The 15,842-nt window shown below is 43.5% G+C and overlaps 1 protein-coding gene across 1 annotated transcript in view; it reads left to right on the forward strand.

Annotated features, from left to right (window-relative positions):
• The window catches only part of MOB3B (MOB kinase activator 3B), a 200,156-nt gene extending 194,802 nt beyond the window's left edge, over positions 1–5,354 (forward strand). Inside the window, exon 4 of the mRNA XM_059142808.1 lies at positions 177–5,354. Within this exon, the coding sequence (XP_058998791.1) occupies positions 177–206 (30 nt within the window). The 3' untranslated portion in view covers positions 207–5,354. The remainder of the gene's footprint in view (positions 1–176) is intronic.
• The last annotated feature ends 10,488 nt before the right edge of the window (positions 5,355–15,842 follow it).

The following is a 15,842-nucleotide window of genomic DNA, read 5'->3' on the forward strand; positions in this document are numbered from 1 at the left end:
CCCAAACCCAAACTTGCAGACCAAATGGAACTCATGTCCATGCTGAGCCTTGTCCATGGGCCGTGCTGGCAAGTCCTCGTTCAAAGGCTCCTGAGGTTGTGAGGGTATTTTTAGAATCCTTCAGCAAGGCCTTGCTTATTGTTACTCCTAACCATCCCTCTCTCATTGCTTTCCAGAAAGAGATGACGAGCAGAATGTGTCACTAACGCCCCGGCCTTGCCTTCGGAAGACAGAGGAAAGCTCTTTCCTCCGGGAGTCCCAAGCAGGGAGCCGTCCCTGGCTGAAATGGCACGCCTACTTCCAGGAGCCCGAGAGGTGAAGACGAGCCATGATTCCTGAGAGACGATCCCCACTCACCCCGTGTGCTCTTAACCCTCTGAGTGCTGCTAGCCACGACCGGTGGACCTGTCCAACCACAGCGTGCAAGAAGGACTGTCCCTTGCCCCTTCTGGCTCTGAGTTGCCCCCAGAAAGCCTCTGCACTTAACAGGCACGTCGCAGCTCTGCTGGGACCTGCCGCCAAAGCTTTACTGGAATTCAGGTTTTGAGACTGAGACACTTACTTGTACTTTCCCACTCTGTCTTGTCAGCTGGCCGACTTTTCTGTAACGTGGTTTCTAAGTACCGGGGGGATTTTGGAACTCTGGATGAGCAGCGAATTTTTCTATAACAAACCTTCCTTTCCAAAGCTCCTGCCCTGATCTGATTCAGTGGTTTACCTTTGCACAGGACCCGGAGCCAGGAGCGATCTGAGACCCACCCCACAGCCTCAACACAGTTTCCCACTCCATGACCCCAATCAAACCTTAACGACAGCGAGGAGACCGGTCGCTAGCAGAAAGCTGACGCATTACCAGTTAACTCTGAACAGAATGTGCTTTTTACAACCACACCATTCCTTGTCTTTTCTAGTCAAGGTATTTCCTTCCTGTTTCCCAGAAGAGAGGAAGAAAAGGAAGTTGTAAATGACCAGGAACGATCCGCAGAAGCCCTGAGCCAGACAGATTCGTGCAGCGTTTGTTCTTGACCAAAGGGGAGGGAGTTGTGGCTGTCTCCACAAAATATGAAAATTTGAGTGAAAAAAAAAAAAAAAAAAAAAACAGAAGTGCAATTGCTTATTTGGTGCGCTTAACTCAGACAGCTGGTTCATTGGCTCGTAGCCTCCCCAGCTGGCCCTCTGAGCGCCTACATCCAGGTCCAGCCTGTGTTTTCTTTCCTTTCTGCTACACGTCCCCCACTCTCCCTCGGCTGGATTGTGTTGGGTCACAAAATTAATTTCTGCCTGTAGGATTGTGCCACCGTTGCCAAGGGAACAGTGGCCCTGGAGCTAACTTCCTTCTTCCATTCCTTCCCAGTTTTCCCATTCCAGTCAACAGAAGAGCACAGTCTGTGCCACATCCTGCCTTTTGAAACCCAAGTGAGTCTTCGCTGAAGAAACGTGGCCTTCTCTGCTTCATTCGCAAACCTGGTGGAGGTCCCGAGAGCCTGTCACGAGGGGGTCATGATACTCCCAGGGATCCTTCGAATTTGACAAAACAGCAGTTGGTGGAGGGAAGTAGATAAGAATGTATTCGTGTACTTTAATACCGATTAAAACATCCCTAAACAACTCCGATTTCGCTTCATTATATGTCACGTGTTAAAGCCGTTCGTGGCCGCCACAGGAGCCTAGAAAGTGTGAAATCTTTCCTTGTCCAAAGAAAGGGCTGACTGCCGGGGCACCGTGGCACCCTGCCCTGACCCAGCAAAGCGACCTTCGCTTCCCGCCTTGTCCAAGTCGTCTCACGGAATCCAAGTGCTGCTACCTCTTTCCATCCTGTGCTCTGGTCAACATCCAACACACTCTCTCCCCTGTTGTGGCTTCCTAAGTAACTCTGAGAGAATAAGATAAACTAGGATTCTTCTCAGCCTCATTTTTGGCTGAAAAAACGCCTGACCGTCCTAAGGATCTAGAGAACAAAGAAACAAGACGCCCTCTTCCCAGCCTATGCAACACGCAGTCAGTACTGCGTGGGGAAGTGGAACGGAGGGACAGAGAGATGACAGGGTGGAGCCCATGCCCTAGGAGGAACTCCGAAGTTCTGCCGCCATGGAAAACCACAGGGTTTTTGCATTAAAAAGTTGACCATGTTCCTGCGTTTCAGTGATGTCTGATCAAGCAGGTTGCTGGATTCTGAAGACATTCGTTATTAATTCATTTTAAGGTTCTTTTCTATTGACTGTTTGTGCATATGAAATTGCCATTCAATTTAAAAGACCAAATATTTTTAAGCTTCTTGGCACCATTTCCTCCCGGTTATATTTCTAATTGCATTCATCAGCTCTTCTAGGATGAGTTCTGGCAAACCACTCTTATTTTTTAATTAGAGTATTCCTAGTCCTGCAGAACTTTGTTTGGCAAATTCTAAAGAGAATCATTACAGGTAATTTTCATCTCTTTAACCTGATGACATCCTAAGTACATCTCATTGCAAAGGGGGAAGCTGAGCCCCTGGCAGTGGCCTGGTCCCCTTCGGCTTTCTGGGTCTGAGCCTGACCTGCTTCCTCCTCCTCACCTGAGGAGCTCTCCCTCATTTCCCACTACTTTTTTTTTTAGCTGGGTAACACATGGATTCACTTTTTTTTTTTTTTAAAAAAAAGACATTTCAAAGTGGAAATTTCAAAAAGATTACAATGAACGTCCATGTCCCTTTCACGTCCATGCATCAATTGTTAACATTTTTAAAATTCTTGACTTTCTCCATATATTTTCTCTTTTTCTCTGTAACTATACATTCTGATTGCTGAACCATTTCAAAGTATGTTGCAGACATCATAAAACTTTAAAATACTTTGTCATTTGCCCCCAAAATGTTTATAGCTTTTTAATTGTTGTTGTTTATCCAGGATTCAGTTAGGAATCACACGTGGCATTTGTTGTCATTCTTTTTAGTTAATGGGTTAGAGTTCTTTTGTTAGGTATGTATGGGTGTGGTGTGGTGGTGCTGGGTGGTGATGCTGTGCGTGTGTGCGTGTGTGCGTGCGTGCGTGCGTGTGTGTGTGTGTGTATGATACTGGCATTATTAAGGATTTCAGGCTGGTTTTCTGTAGAATGTTCCACAATCTGGATTTTTTTTTTTTCCTGGTGGTTTCCTCTTTATTAGACTCAGTTAAACATATTTTTTAAGGAAAAATACTACATGAGTGATATGTTCTTCCTACTGCATTTGTCGGGAAGTATATCATGTCTGTCATCTCTTTTCATGATATGAAGCTTGGCCACTGAGTTCAGGTGTTGTCGACCTGACCCATTCATCATAAAGGTAAAATATTCAGTAGGAAGCTCTTAAATTCAGCACACACGCATTTTATAGAGGTGGAGGCTATGCAAATGTGCATTCTTTTCTTAATATTCTCAAAGAGGCCCAGGTTCTCCAAAAGATCATAATCATTGCAGTTAAATGATACAGCAATGATAGAGGATTCATAACTTCCCACTTAACAGAGGAAAGGGGAAGGGAGAAGTACTGGCTAAGGAGAATTTGTATGGGCCCGGTAGCCAGAGTTGAATATAATTTTTTTTTCTCCCATTCTCAGTGATTTCCAGTTCAGACCCATGGTTTATTTTAGAGAGTGTGTATTCTCATTGAAGGTGATTGCTCAATGGTACAAAAATTGTTTTTTTTTGCCGGGGGGTTTGACGCAGGGAGGCATCTTAGATAAAACGGGGGTGTGGCCCTTCAAAGGGCCATAGTAGGTATAAAGTGTCTATGTGTATTAAAATTTCATGAGGATGATTAAGAATTAAATTTCCTAAAAGGTTCCTTAGGAGGATGATAATGAAAAACAAAACCAGGTACGTTTGAGAAATACTCATTTAGAGTCAGATTCTGCTGCTTCAGTGTTAATTCTCTCTTCCTGGGGTGTTTCCTCATTTCTGACGTCTAGGATGAGTGGAGGCAACTTCTGGAGATTTCTTAATCCATTCCTTCTACCCTCCCAAACTGTATCAGTAACATTCCTGGTGAAAACCTCCCTCTCCTCTCCTCGGCCTCAGGCATAGACATCCCACAACATCCTTCGGTGTATCCCACAGAACACTTCACAGCGTCTGTAATCCTTCCATTTAACCTGAGCCAGATCTTTGGGTTTCAGCACACCTTTCCTAGGCTCTCACATTAAGAAAGATCCAAGGATTACCTAGGATATGAAGCATAATAAATGAGAGCCTTATTTGCATATCCATTAAGTATTTGAAGACTGTTAGCAAATGGAGAATCATCACAGGTAATTTTCATCAGCCTCCTTTCCCTTCTGCTCTCCAAGGGCAGAATTTGGAAGCCAGTTGCTCAGTGGCTAACATCTCCACCTCCATTTGAACTAGATTTTCCATGTCTCTGTGGATTATGGTTGCAACCAACAGTGGTTGTACCACATGCTTTCTCCAAACTGTCATGTCTTGCTAAGTCCCAACTTGTTTTTTAGACTTTTATAAATTTTCTTTTCTATTAATCCACATTAAATCTATGTCTATATTATATTCAACCATTTTGGTTTATCTTCCTGAGTTGCCTTCATATCTACCATTAATAGGCCTCATCAGACTGCGCTCTTTTGTTTTAATCCCTTCTTGGCAAAGCATTAAGAGACTTGGATGGGGAGTGCCTCTCATCTTTTCATGGTGATGTAGGCCGAGTCGTTATCTGGTCCTTAATGGAAGCACATCATTCCCTGTGGTCACCGACTTTCCATCACTTCCACACCCCGTGGGTATCACACTGTGAGTCTAAGAAATATCATGGGACAAGTAGAGCCATGTCTTCCAGAAATGTGTACAAATGCAAAATCACAAGGGCTCAGATGTGTTACTTAGGTAATACCATCATCATTTGTGTTTGGATTATTTTGGTCCTTGAAAAAAATAGGTGATTCTCCTAGAATTAGCCAAACAAAGTGTTTTGGAAATAGACAGTTTCTTTCCTGCTTTAGAAAGTATGTCAACAACCAAAAACTTAGAACAGGTTGTTTCCCTCTGGGCAGTTATCAATTCTGGGTAGGAAATTTTTGATGAATAAATAAGGATTTTTGTAACTTTTAGAGGGGAGAGTCCATTTCTAATCTGACATTTAAGCTGTGTTACTAGCTGTTAGTGTTCTAATTTCAAGGTTTTCCTGTATCTTTTCTAATTGCATCAGAAAAAAGAATGTTTAGTATATTTTAGTTCCATTTGTGATTAAATTAAGGGTTTCACTCTAAGAACAAACTAACACAATTACGTCAATTAGAAAAGCAAGAGGAAATGAAAGGATATTTATGAAATCGATTCATGTGAGCTTGAGAATCCCAATGTCACAAATAAAAGACACATAACCATCACCTGTTCTTTTTTGTGTGTTGCTCAGTTAATTTCTGTCACAGGTGCGTTTTTCGTCTTGCAGTGGTCTCGGAACAGGTAAATGATAAGAAAATGGTTACTTCTACAAAAAGTAATTCAAAATGTGTTTGAGAACACACATGTGCATAGTTGTGGTCTAATAGAAGCTCCTTTATACTTTTCAGATTTTCCCAGGAAGAAACATTTTGCATATAGTTTAACTGTCCACAGAGGACTGTTGTGCCTCTTTTTTCTTGCAGTAGGATTCAGTATTAAATTTGATGGCAACCTCACATGTAAATACAATACATCCTGACTAGAGAAATCGTTCTTCAATCAGGTAAATAAACCTGAGTGTTAACCTCTGGTTTGCCACCACCTTCCTTGCAAGACCCTGAGTATTCTATTTAATTGTTCTGTGCCTAGGATTTCTGAACTGCAACTGCTTCTAGATTTGTTCCTGTATGGCTTATAATTATTTTTGCAAAACATAAAAATATTAATATATCTGGAAGACAAATACATACATTCTATTTATATGTTATTAGTACATTTATTTATTTATTTATTTTAGTTTATTTATTTGTCAGAGAGAGAGATTGAGCGAGCACAGGCAGACAGAGTGAAAGGCAGAGTCAGGGAGAAGCAAGCTCCCTGTGGAGCAAGGAGCCCGATGTGGGACTCGATCCCAGGACGCTGGGATCATGACCTGAGCCGAAGGCAGCTGCTTAACCAACTGAGCCACCCAGGCATCCCGTGTTATTAGTACATTTATAGCCACTTTAGAGTAATTGTGATTCCAGTTATAGCCACTGTTGCTAATAGCAACAATCGAATACAGATAGAGTATTCTCTAAAAGCTATTTGTGATGAGGTGATTTCTAGACAGAGGGTGAGGAATGAGGCTTCTGGAACCCCAGCACAAATATAAAGTGTTCGCCTTCTCGGTTCCACTGTCTGAAATGTACATGGAGATGTGGCAGAGAGGCAGGCCACGGACCAAATGTGGCCTGCAGGCACGTTTGGTTAGACTAACACAGTTTGTTTTTCTTTTTTTAACTAGCTGCCAACATTTAAAAATTGAGAAATTTGAGGCCTAAAAGTCAGAATTTCTGGCTCCTCTTACCAAATCAGAAGATCTGGCAACACCAGGCTTTTGTTCTCGTGGGGCAGGAATTAGCTAGACGTGGCTGACCCATGTAGATGGGGCATGGTCTCTCCAATTTACCGATGTCTTCCCCAGTCCCTGCGGTGTCCCAGACCCGTGACTGTCAGTGACCATTGTCCTCTCGGGCGGGTAGGTTTCCCAGGCTCCCATTCCGGTTGATCCTTACATATACTGACTACCTGCTATATTACTGTGTTCTTTCTAGTAACCTACATTGTATTCCTGATAATAAATATTCAACTGTTTTAGAGGGTAATAAATTCAGATCAGATACCTCCAATCCCTCCGCCCAATAACAGCAAAAATTGATATTTTGTGGACAATAAGCAGATCATTACATCTATTTAATCTTTCAATTATTTTAAATTCTTTAACTTCAACTCTGCTTCCAGGCAAGTTTCGTTGCTACGTTGACCAGAATTATAAAAATGTCACTGAAAAGCAGTGGTAGTGTCATTTATAACGATCATATCTTTTATCCAATTTTTCTATTTTTTCATTGTGACGTAGATTTCAGCAGAACACAGTGTGTTAATGGAAACTTCTCATTGTTTTTATGCAGCATTCCTCATCTGAGTTTTCATGAACAAAAAAACCAAGCACAATTACGAGTACTTAATTGATTAAAAATGAAATGAGGAAATATAAATAAATGAACTTTGAGTTTATAATTATAATACTGCACACTAGATTAAGTTGAATATCTGCTCCAGGGGAAATCATATAGTCCAGTTGAGACATGACATCACATAGTATCAAATCAGCAAAGAGCAAGAGTCTAGGCATTTTCAAGAACTATGCAGAACACAACCCGGGAAAGGTATCAACAGAATAGTCGTTTATTAACTCCGAAACAATGTTACAAATAAGGTTTCTACAGTGATGTACACATCTTGATATTGCTAAAAACTACAGGAGGACTGATAACCAAAAGAGGCAGCAGCATTTAGAAAATTCATGAACTATGACTTACGTACTTACCGAAAGGTTAATTATTTTCCTTAGGGTTTGTCTTATCAGAAGTATAATCATGTGAAGTACAACAGAGATTCTTGGCCCATAGGAGTCTGTGGTAATCTTGGTAAAGTTGTGGAGGCCTTTAAAAACGATCAAGTCAGGCGCCTGGGTGGCTCAGTAGGTTAAGTCGCTGCCTTCGGCTCAGGTCATGATCTCGGGGTCCTGGGATTGAGTCCCTCATCGGGTTCTCTGCTCAACAGGGAGCCTGCTTCCCTCTCTCTCTCTCTCTCTGCCTGCCTCTCTGCCTCCTTGTAATCTCTGCCTGTCAAATAAGTAAAATCTTTTAAAAAAAAAAAATTAAAAGGATCAAGTCTAGTAGGAGAAGTTCCCACTGGCTGGAAGTGAGGAACGGGGCTGCCTACCCTGCCCAGTCTGTCTATGAGAACCTAGCCCCATCTCCGCTGAAAACCCTACAATACTCCCCTTTGCACTGCGGTTAAAAGCTTCAGCTCCCCGTTTCTCCTTCCACTCCTGTACCCCAGGCCTTGCTGCTGGGCTAGCACATGCTGGGCATACTCACTCTCATGGCCTCTGTCCTGAGTGTTCCCCTGCCTGGATGCTCTTCCCCCATGTAGACTCACGGCCACTTCCTTCTCCCCTTCAAGTTCTAGCTGGACCATCACCTTCTCATTGAGGCGGCTGCTGATCGCACCTGCCCCCCAGGCTCCCCAGGACTCATGAGTTCCCTTTCTCTGCTCAAATTTCCTTCCCCTATAGCATTTATATACATTATACATATACAATTTATAAATATATATACATCATATAATTTATATTATATTTATTTATTAGGTTTTTTTATTGTTTCCTATTCATCCCCCACCCCACTAGAATATAAATTTCATATCCAGGATCTCTATCCCTGTCACCTAGAAGAGAGTGTCTAGCACACAGTAGTTGCTTAATAAACCTTTGATGAATGAATGAATAGATTTACATGGCAGATAAGGTCTGCTATCAAAGAGAAATAAATAAAAAGCAATATGTAATAATATTAATTTGATGATATGCTAGGAAGTATACATTTATTAACGTATACTTTAGATTACATATACTCTAAGCATTTTATATGGATAATCTCATTTAATGCCCATGACAACCCTGTGAGGTTGGCTTTCCATGTTTATCCCTACAGTCAAGGCTATCCAAGTAATTTGCCCAAAGTTATAAGCAAGGTGATGGAGCTAGGACTTAATGCCCCTCAGGTGTGCTTCAGGGCCCTCATTCAGCCACAGGAGACACCTGCACCCTCTAAGCATTGAGCTCTTCAGAATATTTCCTTCTCTATGGACACAGGCTCTGTGTGGTAGAGCAATTCAGCTTTCAGTCTCTTTTTGGTCATTTGTCAGTGTGATTGCATTAGTGCTTCTATGACCAGTCCCACTGAGATCGTAAAGTATTCCTATTCACAAGATGTGCAGCATTCACAGATACAGAGTAGACCCTGAGTCTGACGTGATCCAGGACAACAAATCTAACAGGAGGACACCAAGAAGGTCAGAAAGGCTAGTCTACAAAATGTTGAGTGGTGTGAGGCTAAGACCAGAGGCCAGAATGGGGTCTGTGAGTGGGCAGGAGACAGGAAGACCATCTAGGAATCACTTATAGTGGGAGCAAGGTGTTCCTGTGATCAATTAAAATGGTACCTAAGAAATTGCTAGGTCTGGCTCCCTGCTCTGAAGTGTGTGTGTGGGGGGAGCATGATTTCACTCATCCTTAGGGGAAAACAAGCAGACTTTTAAGAATTAATGAGCACCCAAAGCATAGCTTTGACCATAAGAAGTTTGCAGATCTGAAAAAAAATTTAATTAAATATTCTTAAAATTAAATTTAAAAAATAGAAAGGACGTTTACAGAACTATCAGTTAATTTTTGCTGATTTTCTTTCTCGACTGAAGAAATTAACTGGCATTAATTCTTCAGCTCTAATGTAAAATATATGGTTATGTGAATAATTAGAAGAACGTAACTAAGAGGGTAGAGAGCGCTATGTGGCTGTGAGATCTCTGAATGCATATATTCCATGTACTAATTTAGGAATGAGTAGGAATCACATTACATTTGAAAAGCAGCATCCATTCCATTCCACCTGACTCCTTTGAGGTCACCAGGAATTACACTGACCATCTCTAGTTCCTGGTTCCTGGGAGATCTTTAACATGTCAAGATGTAGTTCCATCCTGTGTTTTAAGGCTGAATGAAATAAATATGCTGTGAGGAAATGAATGACTTGTACCTTCCCATTCCTGAAACTTCATGGACATTGTCCATACAATGATTCAACTACAAAATATACAAGGGGGCAGCATGTCAAGAGAGGGGCAGGTGGTTTTTTTTTTTTTATTTCTTTCGTTTTTGTTTAAGTGGTAAATCATTAGATTCACCAACTATTGAACCATGGAAGTTAAAGAAAAGTAATTCAACGGTGAGCCCTGTTTCACACTTCTGGCCTTAGAACGAGATACCTGAGGTTGTGCAGGTAACCTAAGGTAGAGTTTTGTTTTTACCAATTGGCAGGGCATTCTCTGGGCTGTGAATTTGCCAGAACCCTGTGAGCCTACAGGTTTGAAATAAATACAAAGTGGCAAGTCCACAAAGTCCCTGAGTCATAAACCAGTTATTGCCATGTGGTCTCTTTGCATTCAGAAAAAAGATTGTGCTGCCCTGGGCTCATGAGATTTGATTGGAGTTGGCATTATCCCTCCTAAGGGACTGCAAAGAGACTCTGTGCTACTTGGATAGAGAAATGTGAGAGGAAAATTCTAAAGCCCCTCCCCCAAGGCCAAGACGAAGGGGAAAGAAATGTGATGGTTTTTACGTGAACCTCTTCTGGTCCTCATAGATGCCCGAGGTGCTGTGTTTGGAAAGAACTGGGAGCTGAGGAGATGGGTGTGCTGAGAGCTTTCAGGGGAATTAGGAAGGCATTTTGGGGGAAGAAGGACTGGGATTTAATCTACTTTGTGCCACGCACAGTTCTTGGACTTGATGTACAGCCTCCAACCCATTCTCACAACCGTTCCTCAAGGGAACCATTGGTGACAACTGTTCCAGATGTGAGACGGAGGACGGCTGCGTGCAGGGCAGCAGGGATGAGCTCACACAGTCCTCACTCTCACTCAGTATGAGGCATCGTGCCAACCGCTTGAGTTGGAATATCTGAATTAATACTCACTGTGAAATAGATACCACCATTGTTATTCTTATTTTATAGATGAGGAAACTGAGGTTGAGGAGTAAGCCTCTTATTCAAGGTCATGCAGTTGGCTGGTGGTGGAGCTGGGATTGGAACCCAGGCAGTTGGTCTCCAGAGCCCCTGCTGTTCATCTCTATGTTCATCTCTATGTATGAGGCCCCTCTAGTCCTCCTTTTAGATGGCTTATTTACTATCCTGGTGACAAAGCTGCTTTCGCCTCAAGGATCACACAATAATCAGACCTTGAAAAGCCCAGAGGACCCTTGGGAAACTGTGATGAGGAAGTGACACCAGGTGAGATGAATGTTTCTTTCACAGTGTGGAAAGTGTGAGTCTGGGGGCACGTGGGTGGCGTAGTTGGTGAAATGTCCGCCTTTGGCTCAGGTCATGATTCCCAGGTTCCAGAATTAAGCCCAACATCCATCTGGGGAAGAAGGGCTAACTGGCGGAGCTCAGTCTCCTGCAGCTGGACAAGATCAGTCAAGGGTACAGGAGAGCTCTTGCCTCTTTGATGCAAAGTTCACACCTGCCAATTGTCCCACAAGACAGTTTTGTTCCTGACCAGACTTCGTCTCCCAGGGAAAACTCAGTATATACTAAGAAGAGGGAAGTAAAGATTGTCTCCTCAAATTTGGCAATAGGAATACCCTAGAAAACATGGGGGGGGGTGAGTTCTGTCTGATTCAGTAGACATTTGCATCCCTACTATGGCCGAGTGCTCTTAGTAGGACCTCACCCAGCGTTGCAATCTACTCACAGATGCTGTCGTCAGATGGATTTCACAGGAGCAGGAGTGCAAAAGCCTCAGCTCCCTTGCTTTGGCTACGTGCATCTGTCTGGTTTTCCTCAACTCTTGGTTTAGGACCCCTTTTAGAAGTATAATTTTTCCCCTTCTGTACGAACCATCACCATTCATTCGTATACCCGTCAAGTCAGGTAGTTCCTAAGATGTGTTTGCATGAGGGCCGGGTGGGAGACTCTGAGGGTTCAAAGAAGACACCTGATAATTATTAGAGTTCAGATACAACCGACACGTGAATACAGAATGGAGAAAGCAGCGATTACCAATGGAAGTCTTGCCAAAATAGTCTAGCTAACAGGAGAAAATTTTTTCAGAAAAAAAAAACTGGACCCTTTTTCCTACCATTCTTAAAAAGATTGTCCTAAAGGGAAGACTCTTTATTTTAATGAAATTATGGAGAAAAACAAAATAGCAAATAAACTCCAGAAGTTTAGAGGAAAGCTGTGCTCAGACTCTTCTTAGAAGGTGAGCCTCAAAGCTCGAAATGTCCCTCTTGCTGCATGTCTGTTCTCTTTGACCCTTCATTTCTTCAGGCTCTCCTTGCTTGTGCCCATCACTCTACGGAAGTGAGGGGAGGCCTTTCCCTGTGTCTAGGATCTTCTCTCACCATTCACTTTTCACAAGCTGGAGCCGGAGTGCCCGTTCTAAATCCCAGACCCTATCATGCCCCCTTCCTCAGCTCCCCCCACAAGAATCCTTGAGAGGCAGTCCACTCCCAGCAGAACGGACTTCTGTCTTTGGCAAAGCCCAGGGCAGGCTTCTCACAGGTTAGAAAGATGGCCAATTGGGGCGCCGCTCAGTGGGTTAAAGCCTCTGCCTTCGGCTCGGGTCATGATCCCAGGGTCCTGGGATCGAGCCCGGTATCAGGCTCTGCTCTGCAGGGAGCCTGCTTCCTCCTCTCTCTCTGCCTGCCTCTCTGCCTACTTGTGATCTCTGTCTGTCAAATAAATAAATAAATAAATAAATATGGCCAATAATCCTCTCACACCTTAGATTTCCTTTTTTTTTTTTTTGGTGGGCCAAAAAAAAAAGTAATGAGCATATTTATGCTGTGATTTAGCAATGATACCATATATCATGACCCTTATTTCATAGAAGAAAAGACATTTCAACACAGAAAGAATAGAGAAAATAGATCTAAGAATAAACACCAGGCTGCTACATTTCCCTAAAGCATCTCAAGTTGGCCTTCAGAAGAGCACTAATGCACTGTTGGAAATAGCTCTGTGTTTTGTTCATTTGGTGGTGGTGCTGATGGTTTTCCCTGCGGAGTCCTGAAGGACTAGAGGCCCCTGATGCCCAGCCCTTCCATACCAGGTCACGCTCCATGTGCTCCGGCTTGCACCTGGAAGAGGATGTCCCTTGGAGGGCAGGCAGACTCTCCAGGACTCTGCTGTGACTTGAAGACAAAACGCCTGTGACCAACCCTGCAGATGAGAGTTAGCATCGGTATGTGTGTGCATACGTGTCCACATACTGTAGGCACAGACACTCGGGCACTTGATAGAGTCTCTGTGTTTGTGCACAGAGATGGCCTGAGGACGGTGACATGGCAGTGCAATGAATACATTGAGTGCCCAGATCTTGAGATGTGAACACTAGTCTCTACTTAAAGGAACCAGGAGTTCTTGGAGAAATGGTTGGTTTCCGGGCGGGAGCAGAGAAAATCCAAGGTGAGTACGGAACCAAGAGCATCAAGAGCTGGGGAAATGTTCATAGGCTTTAAGGTAGAAAGTCCCCTTTTAGGAAATTATCTAAATGAAATATTCATAAATGCGGGGAGAAAATTGAGTCATAAATATGCTCATTACTTCATGGTTTACAATAAGGAAAATTGGAAGCAAGCCAAATAACAAACAGTAAGGCAAATGACCAAAACCAGTTATGAATATTCACTAAACTGATGCCCTAGGGATGGTAAGTTCACAAGGATGCTTATGTTATAATGTTCAGTTACAAATGCAACATCTAGATCCAGTAAGAGTACAAGTCCTAAGTGACATCTGGATCTTCACTGCAGCCTTCTAGAAGAGAAGCCCTTCGGATCTAGCTCATGTATCAAGGTTTACACCATTTAGCCCTACATTTACCAGCCCCCCCCCCCACATCATCATCTTTAGTCGGCCTCCATACCTGCCCTAATTTACTGAAGGCTTTGGCACCACTTTCCCCTGTGCCTCTCGTTCCTCTCATACAGATCTTCTCTGTCCACGCAGATAATGCATCCAACAGCTTGGGTGCTTGGTTTACTTGATGTCCCAATGCCAATGCTCTTCCCCTCTAATCTAATTTAGCAATCTAAAACCATGTCCTTGGACCTCATTACCATACTGTCCTGTTCCAGCTTTGAAATGTTAAACACGGGTACCCTGGTGGCTCAGTCACTTAAGCGTCTGAATCTTGATTTCAGCTCAGGTCATGATCGCGGGGTGTTGAGATTGAGCCCCGAGTTGGGCTCTGTGCTGAACATGGAGCCTCTCTTCATCTCCCCACCATCCCTGATCGCTCGCTTTCTCGCTCACTGTCTCTCTCAAAAAAAAGTTTAACTTCCAGACCCCACTGTAAATCTGTTCTTCCACTTTTTTTCTTAGCAACCTCAACATTCAATGTTCTGGTGGTTCTATTCTAATGCATCCAATCTGTTTTCCCAGATGATTGGACAGCCATTAATTAGCAATCTCCTTATGACTTAGGTTAAGTGGAAGTTTTAAAACAGAGGAGGGGAGCTTAGTCATCGACAGAGAAGGAGACCCCTTGGCTAGTCTTGTCCCTAGAACACAGTTAGATAACAATCAAATCATTCCGAAAACCTAAGAAATCGACCTGAAGATTGACAGATCAAATTCCACAACTTGAGGGAGAGAAGAGGTCACATCACAGAAAGCAGGAGGTGCAGAGATGTGGTTTGGGGGAAAAACAGATGGTGGGTGCTGTGGAGGGAAGGAAGCCCTTGTCCCAGAGAAAGGTGAGAGAGAGAGTGGAACACACAGGGGATCACACAAAGAAAATATTTCCCGGAGGCCAGGTGCTGGGAAAACAAGAGGGACTGATTTTCCTGAGTTTTTGCAATCAGCAGGGCTTGAAGCCTGGGGTTAGAAAGGTCCGTGGGCTCGGCTGAGATAGAGCCCTGAGGCTGCTGCCCATCCTGGAGTGAAGGTAGCCAAGCACCCCTGGGGCAGAAATAGCATGATCTGGGGATCACCTAAGGTGCATGGGGGAGACAGTTTGATCTTTTGGAGCACATCTGCAAGACGTGGCATGGGCAGAGTCCTGTGTCCTAGGACAAAGAAAGGCAGTGAACGCCATTTCCCTCTGCTACCCCTCAACATAGGTGCAGAGCCCCCTGAGGTAAATAACACAGCACTCACACTGGCTGTCTAAGCTCCTTATACCAAGTTCTACCCCTCTGTGCTCTTCTGGGACTACTTTTCTGGGGCAAGTGTATCTCAGTCCCAGTGTAGCAGGCTCCTTCCCCAGAGGACCAGCAGAAAGCCCTGTACACCTCATTAACTGAACAGAGTTCTGCAAGGCTTCAGTTCTAGTGAAAGTAACATCAGGTCTCATTTAACAAGCAGACCATAGCACACCTAGTTAGAACTCCCCACACTCTGACCAAGGTCCAAACACTGCCCATAGCTGGCAAGGGAACCCTCTGCAGACACCTGGCCTGAAGGATAGGGCAGCCAAACACAGCAGCAGAGTGTACACAGCGCACATCTGAGAAGTGCAAAGCCTTGGACACTATATGACCTTTTCTTCAGAAAGCCATTACTATCAGGAGCAGAAAACATAGCAGGCTTTTCTAGCACACAGAAGTCAGAGACTTAGAAAAAAATGCCAAGATGGAGGAATTTATCCCAAATGAAAGAACAAGATAAGGTCATGGCCAGAGATCTAATCAAAACCAATGTAAATAATATGACTGATGGAGAATTTAGAGCAACAATTATAAGGATACTCTCTGGGCTTAGGAAAAGAATGCAAGAATTCAGGGAGGCCCTTATCACAGAGATAAAAGAGTTAAGAAACAATCAGTCAGAAATGTGAATCAGTCAGAAATGAAAAATGCAATAACAAAGATTTGAAACAGACTTGATGCAATGAATACAAGGATGGAAGGAGCAGGTGAACAAATTAGTGACCTAGAGGGGCACCTGGGTGGCTCAGTTGTTAAGCATCTGCCTTCGGCTCAGGTCATGATTCCAGTGTCCTGGGATCAGAACCCGGAATCAGGCTCTCTGCTCGGCAGGGAGCCTGCTTTCTCCTCTCTCTCTCTGCCTGCCTCTCTGCCTACTTGTCTGTCAAATAAA

The sequence above is a fragment of the Mustela lutreola genome, chromosome 12 (assembly GCF_030435805.1).
Source record: "Mustela lutreola isolate mMusLut2 chromosome 12, mMusLut2.pri, whole genome shotgun sequence".
NCBI lineage: Eukaryota > Metazoa > Chordata > Mammalia > Carnivora > Mustelidae > Mustela > Mustela lutreola.